Source organism: Seriola aureovittata, chromosome 2, assembly GCF_021018895.1.
Source record: "Seriola aureovittata isolate HTS-2021-v1 ecotype China chromosome 2, ASM2101889v1, whole genome shotgun sequence".
Classification (NCBI taxonomy): domain Eukaryota; kingdom Metazoa; phylum Chordata; class Actinopteri; order Carangiformes; family Carangidae; genus Seriola; species Seriola aureovittata.
Window position 1 is genome coordinate 27,414,456 of NC_079365.1, and position 17,842 is coordinate 27,432,297.

The window sequence follows — 17,842 nt, forward strand, 5'->3', positions numbered from 1 at the left end:
GTAATGGATTGGAAGCTACTACTGTATTTTGGTAAAAACCAAGCAGCGACCTCAGATGAAGCCAACACAGAAGTGCCAAATACTACAGTTCCTCTAATGGCCACTTCATGCTGGCTCCATAAGCGAGTCAGTCCCCATGTTAAAATGCCCTTTACTTTACAGCAGAAATAAACATGTTTACAGCCTGTACAGTATTTATACAACACCAAGGGATTTTTTTATGATAATAATAATAATAATAAAATCTCACTTTCTACAAAATAGGACCTTTGATAACAGAATGTTCTAATTAGCATGTATTGACTTTGGGGCGGTCCCTTTACTGAAAGCACTTTGCGGCATTTGTTTTAGCTTTTTTTCCATCAGCGGTTTCATCCTGAAGCAAACATTTATTCAGCTGTGACACCTGGCCCCTCTCTGTGGGTGTCTTCTCCTCTTCTCTCTCCTTTCCCTCCTCTCTCATTCCTCCCTCTTTCTTCTCCTTTCAGTCACAATAATGAACTGTCTGTTTGTATTTGTTCAGATAATATTTCATTAGCGAGGATGTCACCTGTCTGTTTCTCTGTCCAAAGCACTTTTGTTTGCTTGTGAATGTAATAGAGTCCACACACTGTGTAGAAATCACTGCACCTCACAACTCCACACGTACATACAGATATTTGTCTCGCAGTCAGGTCATTGGTATTTGAATATGATGCTCTCTGTATTTACAGAAACTACAGAAAAATATTTTCTCTCTCGTGTATGAATGTCTCGATGTTCCTCGTTTGCATAATTATTCTTTAGAACCTTTATGTAACCTTTACTTTGTGCAGCTAAAGAGACTCAGAAGCAGGTGTCATTAGACAAATACCTGTCCACATTCCTACAGATGCTCATAATCAAGATTTTAAAGGTTTAAATTCAGTGAATAATTCAACACATTAAGTGTTTATTGTTGCATTGTTTTCCATTGTTTCATTTTCTTTTGCTTCTCTTAAGGTTAGAGAAACACTTTGATGCTGATCATCTCAGTCTACTGTAGATATATCTGCAACAAACATATTACCTGCTTTTGTCTGGGCACGATGTGTGTTCGAGATAAAATAATGTACTGGACTGTATCTGCTGCTCTGGTTCTGCCTCTGATGTGTTATGAAATTTGCTGTTTTTGTTTGTTTTTTTTGGCCATTTTGCCTTTGTTGTGATGGAGACAGTGAGAGAGAGACAGGAAAGTAAGGGGAGAGAGAGAGGGGATGACGTGCAGCAAAGGGCAGTGGTTGGGTTCGAACACAGGCCCCTGTGCTAAGGACAGTAAAGCTGCCCTGTGGAGTTATAGCTATATTCAATGTTGAGGTGTAACAAACCTGTTTAATGTCTCTCCTTCTTCATAAAACATTTGCAAAGCCATGTTTAATACCTCTCAGTCTTCTTCTCCTCTGTGTTTTTATGGCCACCTGTAGATCAGAGAAAATGTGTGAAACCGTTGGCAGGAATTTGTGTTGCGTTACCTGGATAAAGAAAACAGTGACCCACTCATCACTCACAAAAAAAAACCATAGCTCTACCGGACGTCACAGACGTCACAGGGAACCTTTCATTTCATCAAATTCACTTCTCATAATCACAGATAATAGTCATGAAAATAAAATAAAATGCTCCCCACAGTTTCCCAGAGCCGAAGGAGACAAAACAACTTGTTGGATCTTGTTGGATGTGAAAATTAGATTTACTCTCTGATCACACGTTTATTCTGGTTTGAGTCTGTGAAGATAAAACAGGGCGACAAGTTGTAAATGAACCAAAGTCAGATTTATTTAAGTTTTCGTTTTTTTAGCTTTCTCTCTGAATATGTTCCCCGGTGAAGAAACGTTAACAGCAGCCACAGTCAGGTTGTTCAGGTTATTAACCTTCCTATGTGACGTCATTACCGTGCACTGACTTGAAATTGTGATGCAGCTCAGTGACTCATCCGTGTCCCAGAGTTCAATGAATCTGGCCAGAGCCCAGAAATCCATTAACTCTTCATCAGCTGCCGGACGAGGGACGACTCAAAACACAACAGTAGTATTTAATACAGCTCTCTTCAGGGGGGTGGGGGTGGAGGGGGTGGGGTGGGGTGGGAGGGGTGTGTGTGCATCGTTTCATCGTTTGCTGGAGACATTTTTACCCACTGACTTCATTTCCTTTTCAGCAGGACAATAGAGTCAGTATCAGTTAATACAATAAACAACCAGTCAGAGACCATGTTCAGTGTATGTGGCTCTTTGTGCCTGTCGCTCTGCATGTGTCCCCTATTGTGTATGTGTGTGTGTGTGTGTGTGTGTGTGTGTGTGTGTGTGGTGTGTGTGTGTGGTATATGTGTGTGAATGTGCTCGGAGCGGTCTTTGGGTCTTGGTGACAGTGTGTGTTTCATGCTGATCTTCTGTCACAGGGGATTAAGATCAGAGACACACAGCCAGGAACACACACGCGCACACACACATTTTCACTTAAAAGAGGAAACTTCAATACCTCTATACACACACACACACACACACACACACACACACACACACACACATATAATCAGTCTGACAAATATTCCTCATTCACACAGATAGACACCTGTTAACACAGTTCAGTTATTAACATTCAAACATTAAACACAGACACATGCACTGTCACAAACTCTCTCCTGTCTCCCAAAGTCTTTGTTATTACAGATCATAGTGATTTCAGATTCCAACACACACACACACACACACACACACAAACACACACACACACACACACAAACACACACACACACACACACACACACACGATGGCCGAACACGACGCTGTGAGAGCAGTGAGAGTGAAGCAGAACAGTAAAGATAAACAACGAGCTGAAACGCACTGTAAAGCTCCATAACGCCGGGGGGAGCTGCAGATTCAGCTCATAACTCTCTGTAGGTTCATCACTACCACAGACTGTTTCATGCAGTCGACCTTTTGTGTTGTGTGCACTCGTAAAATCCTTTCTCTGTTTTAGGTCTGCAACTACTTATGTTTTATCAATTCATACGCAGATTATTTTCCTGATTGATCTATGAAAAATGTCCACGGTGACGTCTCCACATGTCATGTTTTGTCCGACCAACGGTTCAAAAAACCCAAAGAGATTCATTTTGCTGTGACATTTGAGAAGCTGATGTTGATTATTAATAATAGTTACCAAGTTATGTTTTGTCTGATGGCGGTGGATCGACAGAGGTGACAAGGTCAGAGAAAGTAGTCCCTGAATTACCATGGACTCATGGCCGAATCTGAATGAGACTTAATTTACATAAAGCAACAGCTGATGTAACACGGAGTCGTCTGAGTGTCATGACCAGTATGAGTATTGAGCGCTAACCAGTGACCTGATGGTGGTTCATATTAAAGTTTGTCCACGCTGACAGGTGGGCGTCCATCAAGTGGTGATCAAGAGATCATCCTGTGTCTTTTCTTTCTTTGTTTCCCTGCAGATTATAAGAGCGTCCGTTTGTTCATCATTATTCATCATGTTCATTTGGCTCCTGTGGGATTTGCCTTGTCAGTCTTAATGCTCTGCCCTTTGTTGGTTCACGAAGAGGGAACAGTGGACTCGTGTTGACTTGTAACACAGTCCTTTGACAAAGACACAGTCGGTGACATTTTCCAGCCCGAACGCTGTGACTCACACGGCTCCTCTTAACAATCGTTTCTACCACAGCGCCTCTCAAGATGCTCCGTTTCTCCTTGTCTTCCCTCAGCTCGGATGAATCAGGCCGCTGATCGTTTTATTGCTGCTTTATGGAAACCGGAGGGAGGGAGGGAGGGGAGGTGAAGGAGATGCGGAGGAGAGAGGAGAGTCTCTCAGTGTGAAGTGTCATGGCTGCTGTAATGATAAGGTCAGGGGAGATTTTACAGGAAAATGTCACCGTGTTTCTGCGTCGGTCCTTCTGGATTCACCCTGTGAAGGACACACATGAGCCGTCAGCACCGAGTTAGCAGACGAACCGCAGACCAACACTATCGCTGCTGTTTGGAGTCGGCTGGCAAAAGTACTTCAAATGATGTTTGTGACATTGTTATATGTTAATAACTCTGGCAGAGAGGTAGATGTCAATTAATGGGAATAGACATTTCTACTGGAGAATAAATGATCATTGATTTTACATCCTATTCAATCATGTGTGAAACCAGTGTTGGAGTTGGGGCAGCTTCGTCATTATCCTCTAAAACTGAGGACGGATTGCAGGGATGGAGGACGAGGACAAAGCGATGGAGGGAAACAAATGAAGGAAAGATGAGGAGGAAAATGAAAAATGGCATTTCAGAGTGAGACAGTGTAGAAAAGGAAAGATGAACAATTACTGTGTTCAACTGAACTGAGCTGAATACACGTCAAAACTTTGTCAGCTCCACATGTAGATGTTATAAAATCACTTTGTAGCTTCGTTGTCAGACTAGGATTGAGCCGATATTCAATAATATCAAATATTCATGCCATATGCGATATTTTTCATCCTGGTCACTGATCACAGTACCTTATCTCGCAATATAATAATATCTCGCATGAGGTGGTTTCTCCAACAGCAATAATTCGCAAAATCAAATCAAAATGGAAACATTTTTTTCACTTGTACGTCATGCCCCAGGGAACCAGTTCCAACCGAGAGGCAGAACTGCTGGAAATCAGTCATCACAGTTAATTGCAATGATAACTCGAGAGGAGAAAACCCAGATTTCAGAACATCACTCACAGTCCTTTCACAATTATGTCAAAATCACTTCTATTTTGCGCAAAACTGCGATCGAAACCCGGCTAGAGAAAGCGTTTTGTGTGTGTCAATGTGTAATAACTGACTGACTGTTTGCCGACTCCTGGCTCTTTACTGAACTGACTGTTGTTAACCTGTGAGTCTGTTTCCACATTGCACATATACAGTTTACAACAGCTGCAGGTTCTTCAGACAGAAGGAAACAAAAAGCATCTTCTCATTCGTAGCTGTGTTTTTCTCTCTCTCTTCTGGTGAAGCACACGTTGGTTGAAAAACACATTTTAATGTTCTCCGCTGACTTATTTTAAAACAATTCACTCGATGGTTCTGTCACATCATGCTGACAGGCTGAAGACAATCATCCTCACCAGGTGATGGACATAAAGAAACGGAGCTGATCTTGTGCTGCAGTGCAGATGTAAAGTCCTCTGGACACATTTACACTCGAGAGTTCAGACACTAAATTGTTGGATGGTAAATGAAGTGATTTCTTCTCACAGCTGGTGACCTTGTTTAGTGGAGTGTCAGAGCATAGATTTGTATCAGGTGTGTGTGTGTGTGTGTGTGTGTGTGTGTGTGTGTGTGCGTGTGCGTGTGCCTTTCACTTGTGCTGAAGCTGAAAGAGATGGTGGGTAGGAGGAGATATTTTGCAAAACTGTGTGTGTGTGTGTGTGTGTGTGTGTGTGTGTGTGTGTGTGTGTGCACACGTAATCAACCCCTTTTCTTTCCTTGGCTACAACCTGCAGGCACAACATGACAGGGGGCTGTTGTGCTGTTACAATCTCCTGTATGAAGTGTTGGTATTTTTAGAGCTTCCACTACAATCACATCACATGCAGCACTTTTCACTCTAGTTTAACTTCTGCGGACTGAAAATCTTTCACACTGATGCAGTTTAACCGGTCACGACACACACAGACAGTTTTACTTCTGACTCACATGATTCTGATACGGTTCTCTAACATTGGCTAATACACAGTTTTATTAATACAGGTTTATCTTAATCATGTTTTTATCATTTTTATTCAGCAGCTTCCCTGTTTTAAAATGCTCATTTCAGACTTTCCTCCATGTTTATCTGTTGCCCTTTTTCTCCTAAACTGTGATTCTCCTGGTTTACAGAGCCACTGTTTTCATTCACTAATTATTTTTGCGACAGAGAATGAAGGCCACAGATTTCAGTTATACTACATTACAAGAATAAAATCAAGATAGAGTGAAGACGGCTGCTGTGAGAGCAAACGGCTGCGATTCGACTGTTTAGATCACATTATTTCCAGTGGTTTTTTATTGATACTGCACTTCTTGCACAGATGTTTCACATTAAAAGCCCTCCAACAGATCCGTCCCATTCCTGGTGGGCTTGTAATTTGAAAGAGCAGAGTTGCTCATTGTAGCTCAAGGTGCAGCAATTGGAAATAATTATTGAATGAAAAACATTCTGTTGAAAATACAAAGTGTTTTTAGAGGACTGGTTAATATTGTATGATGTGACAGGTAAACATGGAGGGAGGTTTGAGTTCATATTAACAGTGGAAATTAGCTTTTCTCTGCCGCTGAGATAAATAAAGGAATAAAGGCCGACATTAATTAACAGTGAGATACATATTAATTTAATCAGTGGATCAGTGGATACATTTAGATGTATATTCCATTTCATTAATTTCATTTATTTAACAACCTGCTCGTTCATTTGATTTAGGGATAGATATTTATGTTTTTCATTTGAAAACTGTTCAAATCATTTATTAGTATATTTCATGTTTATTTAATTGTGTGTTTTATTCAAATGATCCTGCAATATAAAAGTGGCTTTTCATTATAGATTTTGCAGTAAATAACAAAGAAAAGCTCCAGTAGAAACACGCTGAGTTCTTGTGTTTGTGTGACTGACAAGAGGCCAGATATAGTAAGAAAGAGCAGAGAACGAGCCAAAAGAAGACTAAACCAGAGAGGGGAGCATGAACACACTGAGAGAGAGAGACAAAGGAGAGAGTAGTTTGGTTTGAGAGAGAGAGAGAGTGTGTGGGAGTCTGGTGTTGTGGAAAGCCCTGCTATAAAAGATTGATGCAGAGAGGTTGGATGAGTGGCGCCGCAGGGGAGAACAGAACAGAGAGGAGAGGCGCGGAGTTTCATTAGCAAGAGGAGCGGTGATTGAACGCTGGATGGATCGGACAGACAGACACAGTGATGGTTTTCACATATGTCAGAACAAGAGGAGACAGATAGAGACAGACAGACGAGAGGGAGGAAAGGTGAGGAGGAAGGAGGAAGAGGAGAAGAAGAAGAAGAGTGAGAACAGCTCCTGCATGGTGGTGGTTGTGTGGTGTGAGACTGAGACGTGAAAATAGAAAAATGCAGCGATTCTTCGATTGGTTCAGTTCCAAGAAGAAATCCTGTTGCGAAGCTACAAAGTGGATGGAGATGACGGTGTTGGTCAGATTTCAGTTGCTCAGCGTGAACAGTGTCTTCGGCCCGCTCACCTGCTGCTGGGCAACACTAATGCTGATCACTGACCGATGATGAGAAATGTAGATCACATCTGCTCTGTCTCATGTATGTTTGTTTTCTGTCTGCAGCGTTTCCACACATTCACTCCTGACGCAGCAACAGTAAAACTAAAATTAGTTTCTTAGTCTCTGAGAAGAACTGAACAACACAACATAGTTTAGTTTTTAAAGATATTAAATTTCACAGACTTCCAGTTTCATCCTGGATTCACTTTTTTTGATTAACCCATCTGTTTGTTGTCTTTACAACGTCAGAAAATAAAAAATGTCCGACCAATAGTCCAAAACCCAAATATGTTCATTTTGCTTTGATAGAAAATGTGATACAAAAAGTTAAGATTGGTCAAGTTTTTCTCACATCCAACCAACATGCCAAAAGTCAAATCTATCATAAGTCAAATGCAGTGGTTTGGGTTGACATCTGTAAAGCAAAAATCTGGCAGGAGATGATGAAGATGAAGTTTCTCAGATGAGTCAGAGTCAATCAGATAGTTTTCACTTGAGGCACTTTAATATCAGCGCTGGATCAATCAATCACTTCACAATCATGCAACAAAGAACATGCAAAGCTTTCATACCTTTTGATACAAAATCTTAGCAGACATGATAATACATTCACAAGGCAGTTATAATTTATACGTGGTATGAACTCACGAAAAGATTGATTCCCATACATTTGTATCTTGACACCAGATTTATCACTCCATGACGTTTATATGGAATACATGCACTTAGAGGATTAAATAAAGCATAGTAAACACAGTTCAACAGTTCAAGACAAATTCTGACTGTCAACATCAGGCTGCTATAACACACAGACTAGTCCATTGATTTGCCTGATAGTAAATCCTAATCAGAATAAGCAATATGCTGACGACTCAGTTTAATTTGTTGCAGAATTTTGCATCTGAATCAGTTTCTCTGTCCACATGTGTAGCTGTGCCTTGGTCTACATCAGAATACAGGTTTGTTGATTATAAACTGTATTTATTTAGCAGCTTAAAAAAAAAAAAAAACTTTGCTTAACTTTGCAAAGGAAAAATTTGATTAAAAAAAACTAACAACCTCCAACAACATCCAGCAAATTTAGGTGCAGTGGGTAAATTATAATGAAAAATATACAGTGTAAAATAAGATTTAAAAAAAAAAACTGGAAAATAAACAGGAAAAAAAGAAAACTCGCACAAACAGGGGAACTGGCTGGTTTCATTTAGTTCTGATCAAGGATTTAGGAACATCCAGAAGGCTCAGAATGGCGGTGATGAAAGTGAAATGTTCCTCCAATGCTTGATGATGTAAGCGAATGTAAAATGTATTATGTGCTCCACCTCATCTAACAGTTTGTCCTCTTTCCTCTTCTCCTCCCACCCTACTCCTCCTCTTTAACCCCCCCCCTTTCTCAGGATATCTCGAGCTGCATCCGTCCTGCTCTCTGACCCCTGTTTCCAGCTCCACTCCATCCAGCACCTGTTAGGAGAGGGGGGTGAGTCCTCCAGCTCCTCAGCAGCCGTCACTTCTACTGCCCGTCCAGTAGTCGGGTCTTTGGGGTCATCTGTGGCGCCGCCCATCCCTTCAGCCACTGGAAACACAGGCTCCTCAGAACGCAAACACTTCTCCCTGCACGCATGTGAGTAAAACACGAGAGTGGATGTGGAGGAAACTGGTAATAAGTGTTTATACAAAACAACAAATGTCTTCTTGAATTATAAATTTATGCTCTGGAGTGAGCTGAACTGTTCACCTTAGTGTCATAAGTGTTGTCTGGTTTGTGCCCCTTCACTCTCAGTACAGTTTTCATTTTGATCTTTTCTTATTTTGATCTATTTAGATTTTATTTAGACTGAAATTTAGACTGAAATATTAGCAAACTGTTCATTAAAAGCAGCTGAATCGGCTGCGATCAGCTGCCGTTTGCAGTGGAGCTATGGATGTACAGAGAACTATCACTGTATTTCTGTGATAGTGAAGAAAACTTAATAACATGAAGATTTTGAATGAAGTTCTTAATGTGTTTCATGTCTGTTCAGATTTGTGGTTTTTGACACAAATTGTCCCTAAAAATTGAATTTTTTAAAGTTATAATGTGTGAAACTGTTTGACATATAACAAAGAATGCTTTTATGTGAGCGCAGTGCTGTCTTTGTGTGACAGAAACGGACATCAGAGTACACGCATGCACAATGAAGGATGAACTTTGCCTACATCAGGCTTAATGACGAGGCTCGTGCAGCCACTGCTGAATGTTATGGTTGATTTATATGTTTTTTTGCTGTCGAGGTTTTGTTGAGATTTTCTTTGTAGTTTTTGCTGAATGTGAAAGACTGGAACTCGTTGTGCTTCAGGCTGACTGGAGACACATTCATTGTGGAGTCTTTTTTTTCCTCTGTGTTTTCAGTAAGTGGATGTCTGGAAATAGAATAGAACGACAGGAAAGCAGCAGATCACAGACACTGGTCAGTTACTAGAACTCTGGCACAGACTTTTGACCATTGCTTTTGTTTCAGATCAGGGATTTTTAAACTGACAACAACATACGCATACATTACATTATGTGCATCAGACTACAGCATCAGAATAGGTATGAGTTCATTACCCATACTAATAATGTAACACACAGCCGCACAAGTGCTTTAATGAAAACCTTCTCTTTTTGCCTTTTAATCATTTAATCCTATGAAACAAAACAACAACATGAAAATAAAGATTGATTCTCAGCATGTGGGAAAAATGACTTCTCATGTACCAGAGATCTTGCAGCTCCTACCTGAGGTCAGCTCTTGATTACTCTGTGGCCTTGTGATGCGTTTACTGACCACACTGATGAGCCTGTATTTACTGATGAGAATGACATACACTTTCTAAGAATATTTCAGTTTCAGTTAATTATGACGGACTGCGGGGCCGAACCTCGTCCTGTTCTGCAGACCTCCACTTCCTCTGTGTGTAATGAATTAGTCTCAGTCAGATCTCACAAAGAGCTATTTTCATTTTTTACCACAAATCCAAACAAAAAACAATGAGTAACTCATTACATTTAAAAATAACTTTCCCCCCTCCCACTTACCCACAATCCCTTCCTCCATCAACACTCAGACTTCTCACAGGGTTGACACACACAGTGTTAGAGAAACTTGAAGGCTCCATGACTGGAGTCTGAACTTGTCAGACAAAGGGTTGGAGGGAAACAGAGACAGGCTGAGAGATGGAGGCAGATGTATAACAGAGACATCCATCAACTGAGCTGTGCATTATGTAAAAATACGCAGACGTACACTGGTGTATGTGAGGAGACGACACATCAGCAGTGTCACATAACTGGATTTTCTCTCTGAACACATCAGTGTTGCGTTACTATTTAATTATCCGAATAAATGGCCAACAGCACAAAACACTGATGTTGTCTCTGTGTGTGTGTGTGTGTGTGTGTGTGTGTGTGTGTGTGTGTGTGTGTGTGTGTGTGTGTGTGTGTGTGTGTGTGTGTGTGTGTGTGTGTGTGTGTGTGTGTGTGTGTGTGTGTGTGTTTTCAAATGATCAGTGTCTGTCACTGCTGCTGTGGATACATGCAGCCCCAGCAAAAGGCTAAGAGCCTTGGAGTTGTGCTGGCGCCACAGGGGATGCCCTGGCCACCACGGCATCCTCCTCCGTTGCCATGGCAACACAAGCCGTTTCCATGACCACCTTGCGTGGAGGATTCGTGTCTTGTCTGTGGAGGTCATACTGGACTGATTTTTCGATGCTTTTGTCCCTTTTCCCAGTAACAGTTTAATTTTTAACCGTGTGATATCTGGGTTATAACACTGTAGTGTCGCTGCAGGGATCTGTCACTATCAAACTGTACAGTCACAATAAATGAAATACTACTATTAGTGCTAAGATATAATCAAACCTAACCAAGTGAACAGTGAAGTGTTTACTGCAGCTTTCTCACAGATGATCCTTTAAAGTTAAAGAGAGTTGACTGGAGATGACTTTACATGCAGCTCAGTCTCTGTGACTCTTTTGGGTTTTACTAATTGGGAAAGGACCAAGAAATTTCTTTTACTTTTAATTCTGATGTTTCGTCTTTCTGACCACCACAAAGTAAAAGTAATGAATTTAGTTTGAGAGTGCAGGTTACTGTGATCTGACCCACCTCTCTCCAAAGCTTCATGAACTGTGAGACCTTTTTAGTAAAGGTGTTTCCAGACAGCGAGCTGGTTCTGCCACCGCCTCCATGTTTTCACTGTGATCGGTGGATGCGCGTGACTGTTCGCCTCTGCATTCAGAGTTTATAATGGTTGAACTTTTTTAACTCAACCCCCGTGGCTCGCTGCGTAACCCTGTAGGACTAAAGGCTGCAGTAGCGCTTACACGCTGCTCATGTCTGGCTTTTCATGTGGATTGAAAGTGTGCAGTAAAATGTGGAAACACACTAAATGGCGTGGAGGTCAGTCAGGCGTAGTCTCTGATGAGAACGAGTCTTCTGCGTCACTCAATGTCAGCACTGGACTGAGCTCAGATGGCAGCTCTCGTGTGTGTGTGTGTGTGTGTGTGTGTGTGTGTGTGTGTGTGTGTGTGTGTGTGTGGTTAATTATCAGTGCTGGATTTCTGCCAGCGAGTGATGTTTAGCTCTGATCTGATTAAGAGGAGACACAGGTTCAGATGCTTGATACTGTTCCCTGCACACACTCAGCAAACTTAATCTACAGCCTTTTCCCTTGAGTGTTTGTGTGTGTGTGTGTGTGTGTGTGTGTGTGTGTGTGTGTGTGTGTGTGTGTGTGTGTGTTGTGTGTGTGTGTGTGTGTGTGTGTGTGTGTGTGTGTGTGTGTGTGTGTGTGTGTGTGTGTGTGTGTGTGTGTGTGTGTGTGTGTGTGTGTGTTTGGACTCTCCACAGTGAGTGTTTATCTGTGGGATGTAATGTCTGTGTCTTGAGGAGTTGCCCTCAGCTCTGCAGCTGATACTGTGTGAAGTCACTGTGTCTTTGGGGGGAGAGGTTATTTTGGTGATTGGATATCTCTCTGTGGTGTCAGTGCTTTCTGTCACTGTGAAATGCTCTGCTGGGGGTTTTTATCAGTTGACATCTCAACTGCTTTCCTCCGTCTTGCATTTGTCATTTAATGTCTTTGTCCTTTTGCTTTGTTGCCCCAGGACCAGAGATAGTTTTCTTTGGCCTGTTTTGCTACAATCTTTTAACTCTTTTCTTTTTTTTCTCCTTGCCTTATACTTCTCTTTTATCTTCTCTGCTAAAATAGCAACTGCTGCAACTTCAACTTCTCTACTCAACATCATAGGAAGAGGTGGGGAAAGAAAACTTCACTTTGCTCCCCTGTAATTTACCTCATTGCTCGTCATTTTACCTCTGCTGAAATGAAATGATCAATCAGATCTGAACACACAGACAAAATAAACATATTTTTAGACTCAGTGTGACTTCCACTTCCTGAGTATATCATTATCTCTGATGTCCATCCAGAATAAACCTCCACAAATCCACTTAGAAATCAGAGAAAAAGAGGCTGCAGAACTCAATTAAGAGTCATCGTGTTTTTAGGTTCAGGAGCTGATCACAGCTGATTCAGCTACTTTTCATGGGACCGTTTGACTACATGTGAACAAGTACAGGCTGAAAGAACAGCAGTACTAACCTGTAGCTACATTACAACAGACCATTGGATGAGCGTTACGGGGTCTCGCTCTCCTGATGTTTCCTCCTGTTGGTTTCCAAACAGACCTGTATGTTGGTGCTGTCAGAGTAACATCAGTGTCAGGTCTAAGCATGATGTGACTCACATGTTTGTGATATGTGTCTGTTTTTGTATTTGTTAAGAAAACCTGAGTCTGCCCTATGACATAATGTCAGAATAATGATGCACCATGGGAAGAAATCCTACTTACGTTGAAGGATTTGTTGGTTTGTGTGTGTGTGTTTGTTTTAATGCTTGTGTGTGTGTGTGTGTGTGTGTGTGTGTTGAAGCACTCAGATCCCCCAGCCCTGGATGTATTATGGATGAGACTCTTGCAGAGTAGTCGAAGCACAATGTTGTTTTTTTTAGATACTAAAGAGAAAGAGAAGCAAAGATGGGAAAGGAGAAGGAGACCGGAGTGTCTCACGCACTCTCACTCTGTCTCATTAACATCCCGCTGTTTGCAGCTGGTTCATTTACCCAGAGAAAAGCTACAAATCAAGAAAACTGGAATAAATAGTAGAATAACATTTGTCCTCATAATCATCAGAGTCAAGTAGGTGAGACACAAACCTGCCGCCGCCTCCTCCACCGTCTTTAGTAACGATGTTAAGGAGACGTACCACGGCTGTTTGCTGCTGCTGCCGCCTGAGTTTACGATGGCCAAATGTTTTCAGCGTGTTGTCGTGGCTGGCTGTGTAACCGTGGCAACCACAGGAACTACAGAGAGGAAATGATATAGCAGCCGATTTCATTGATGTCAGAGTTATCTGACTTACAGCCTTCAGCTCTTCACCAGTACAGAACAGTCAGAATCTGATTGTCTGGTCCAGACCAATAAAGTAAATTTATGATAGAACTTGTTATACTAATCGTGTCATATTTATGAACCACCTGCTACAACCTGCTCTGTTTAGCTACATGCTTAGGTTGTTGTGGGTCATAGCAGCAGACTGTGTTGAACAGGTGAGAGCAGATGTAGTAAAGCACCTTCCGTGTGTGGCTGAAAAAGGATTTGGAGACATCATGAATAATTTTAGTTCCAGATTTCTCTAATTATCATTCTGTCTGGACACATTATACTGCAGCCTCATAAAAAATACATTTATAGACATTGGTGAAGAGTTTTAAAGGAGATAACTGCAACTACACGCTGCCTCTTGGTGCGCAGGATGCTTTATTTACTACTGCGTGTGTCCATTTACTGCATGGGTGGAGTAACATCAACTGCACTGTGGTGGAGTCATTCGAACCCGTCAGGGTGATGATATTACTCGTTTTTTTACCGTCACCTTGTTCTATTCCAAAGAAACTGATGGCAGAACTTCATCGATCACATTTCATATCCCATTTAAATGATTGATAATTGTTTTAAAAAGACATTTGTGTTCACATATACAGTATATCTAATTTACTGCCATCACAGTTTTCTCTTTGGATATATAATCTTTGTAGCAATGACACCCCCACCCCCCCCTTTTTTTTACTGCACTCTTGCTGCAGTAGTTTTCATTTCAAAGACAAATCTGTTTCTGCTGTATAATATTAATTAAATTAATTAAAGATAGAAAAAAGAAAAATGCAGGAACTGGCTGGTAACAGGGTCGATCCTCACATTGACCCGGAGGACAACATGAGTAGGAGTTGGTGTCAGTGAGTGAACGTCTGTAGCGTGGGAAACAGACAACCTTTCTACACTTAAACACATTCAAGCTCTAACAATACAACTGTAAAAAAACACACACAAACCATATGGTGAACACTGGAACACAAAAACATTTCTACTGTAAGAATGAGCCAGTTATCGTTTGTTTGCTCTTGATGTTGGACCGTAAGAAAACAGATGATGTGCACTTGTGCATGTGTGTGTGTGGGTTGGTAGGTATGTGTGTTTCTGTGGGTCCAGTATAACGATATAACAGTCCCATATAAGTAGATATCACCAGCGAAGCTCCTGTGTCGGTGCATTGCAGCACTTGTCTGATTCCCGGTCAGTTAACACTTGGTAGAAAAAACAATGTAGGTACAAAGAGGTTGTTCAGTACAATACAAACCCCAGCGTCAACACACACATGCCTGTTTTAAACATTTATAATCCATCAAACAAATGTACACAACATGCCACAGGCATGAAAACAAAAGTAATAAGTGTGTTTTAAATCTCCTGAGATGCAGCAGCGCTCCGAGCTAAATGCTAACATCAGCAGGTATAATATTTACCATGTTCATAAACATAAAGTACAGCTGATGAGAACATAATTATCTCTGCAGGTATCTGGTCATAAACCAAAGTACTGGACACATTAAAATGTTGACCTGACGATGGAACTAGAGGAAAAGTCAGGATCATCAGAGTTATTACAGTTCATCCTGAGGGGAACATGAACATTTGAACCACATTTCATCACAGTCCATCCAACAGCTGTTGAGATGTTTCCGTCTGGACCGACAGACATGTCAGTTAGCTTGACTAACAACAAGACCAGGTCAAACCTAGTATATAGCTGGGCCGTGTATGGTCAGTGTGCGAAATTTAGGACATAGTTGTAACTGTAACTGTTGTGTAGTACTGGTTACTATCAATTACTGGCCAAGGTTTGTCCAAACAGTTGCTTGTTTTGTCGCTACATGTTTCAAAAAAAGTCTCTAAATCTAACAACCAGTGCGATAAGTTTGCAACACTGGCTGTAAACTCCCCCTTATAGAAACTGTTTGCACCAATTAATTTTTGAAGGAGCAACAGCCAATGGGGAAACTCCAACTTAGTCACATGGCATTCAGCTAACCAATGGTTGAACTATGATCACTTAGTCAGTCAGTCACCTACATTCAAGATTAAAGGACTGTCTGACTGCACAGGGGAGATATTTCTCATAAATTATGAATAAAGACAATCAATAGAACCCAGACAAAATAAAAAATAGTTTTCACTGGTAAAGTAAGCATTACACAAGGGACTTTGTTACTTCATGTCTCGCTCTGAACAGCAACACTACAACACATCCTGAGAGAGTCAGTGTTAATCAGAGAGGCCACGCAATAGCCAATAGACTCATTCATCACCAGCACATGGTGCAGTGATTGCAGTTTACAGTCTGAGTCTTTTTCACTTAATGGAGAATATTAGTAAAATGTCGACTGCTTGGGCCACTGAGGAAAGTTGTAATATGGCTTTTAGAAACACCACATGACAACTTATACTTAAACACACTCACAGTCACAGAATCTGAGGAAACAGTTTTAGCAATAACTTTTTCTACAGGAGGTAAAAACACATTGGATGCTGCTGGGGTCCAGACAGAGGGAGCAGAAAACTGACTGAAATGACTGTAGTGGGTCACCAGACAGGATTTTGTTTAACACAGTAACAAATTCAGAGCAGTTACAGTCCATAACACACACTGAATCAGTGTGTGGAGCTCACACAGCAGTAGAGGATCACAGCTCCCTGTTTTTCCCAGTGGAGAGCTCAGAGCCGGCAGGCAGGTAACAAGCTTACACTCAACAAAGCTTTTGTTTTATAGGACCAGAACCCACTCAGCCACATATTAATGCCCCGCTCTCAGTCTGCAATAAAAAACTATTTCATGTTTTCAATTTCACTCTCAATAAGTGGATTTACTACAGACGATCCCACTTCACAGTGCGAAGCAGAGAACGGCTTTCATTCCCGTTCGATGAGTCGTGTCTGCGTGTCAATAAACACTTGAAACTTTTCTGCAGAAATAAATAAAGTTACGGAGTGAATATGAAGATCAATGAGATCAGGGCAGCAAATAAACAAAATCCATTTTCTGTTTGCCAAAGTTTGCAGCAGGTGCAGCTGCAGTTTCTACCAGTGTCATGACACTTTGAGTAAACACCGATATGTGATTGTTTTTTTTTCATTTCTGTCCATTGTAGTGTAAATAACAAATGAAATGTAAACACAACCACTCGTATTCACATGATAAATATTCACACAGGTCCTGTTTACAGATATAAGCTGCCAAATAATGTTTCACAGTGAAATAGACATTGTACTGTCAATACTGTGATGTCATACCACAGCCTCAAAGCCAGATTTAAATGAATGACACTAACGACCATTTAGTTTTTGAATTGTACTTTAAATAGAAGGTGAAGATGTTTTTTTCCCCCAAACCCATTTCTTTAAAAATCCTCCCAATAAGTCAACAAAGAAATTGCTCTTTGGTTGAACAGCTGATAACTCCAGCTGATGATGGCATCATGTGATAGAAGATCTTGAATTTCCCTCTGCTCTGCTGTGTAGTTAGAGAGTACAATGGTACCACCACCGCTTCACAGGCTTATACTGCAGAGCTGTTGTTCCTGTCTGTGCATTTATCCTGCAGCCAGCCTCTGTTAGTGTGATTAAAAATGAAACCTATTTGTTTTTATTCTTTTTAGTCAAGCTAGCAGAATAGAGCCACCACTATAGTTCAGACTGAAACCTCTCAACATCTACCGGATGGATTGTGATGAAATGTGGTTCAGACGTTCGTGTCAAGGATGAACTGTAATAACTCTGACTTTTCATCTTACAACATCATCAAGTGAATAGTACATTGACTGCATTTATATAGAGCTTTTCTAGTCTTATCGACCACTCAAAGCGCTTTACAACACGAGCCACATTCACCCATTCACACACACATTCATACAGCGCTTTTTCTTACACATATAGCACTTTTCTACCATACACCCACACACCAATGATACATTGGGGGCAATTTTGGGTTCAGTATCTTGCCCAAGGACACTTGGCAGATAGGATGAACCGGGAATCAAACCACCCGACCTTCTGATTAATAGACGATCCGCTCTTCCTCCTGAGACACAGCTGCCCCAGGTCAACGTTTTAATTAGTCCAAACTGGTTCATGACCAGATACCTGCAGCACTAAGATGGTGAGAGAATG

The 17,842-nt window shown here is 41.2% G+C and overlaps 1 protein-coding gene across 2 annotated transcripts in view; it reads left to right on the plus strand.

The window, feature by feature from the left end:
- LOC130176231 (E3 ubiquitin-protein ligase RNF123) overlaps positions 1 to 17,842 on the plus strand; it is a 122,142-nt gene that overhangs the window by 72,333 nt on the left and 31,967 nt on the right. For both annotated transcript variants that reach the window (XM_056387191.1, XM_056387185.1), the window contains exon 37: positions 8,662 to 8,885. In XM_056387191.1, the coding sequence (XP_056243166.1) occupies positions 8,662 to 8,885 (224 nt within the window). The remainder of the gene's footprint in view (positions 1 to 8,661; positions 8,886 to 17,842) is intronic.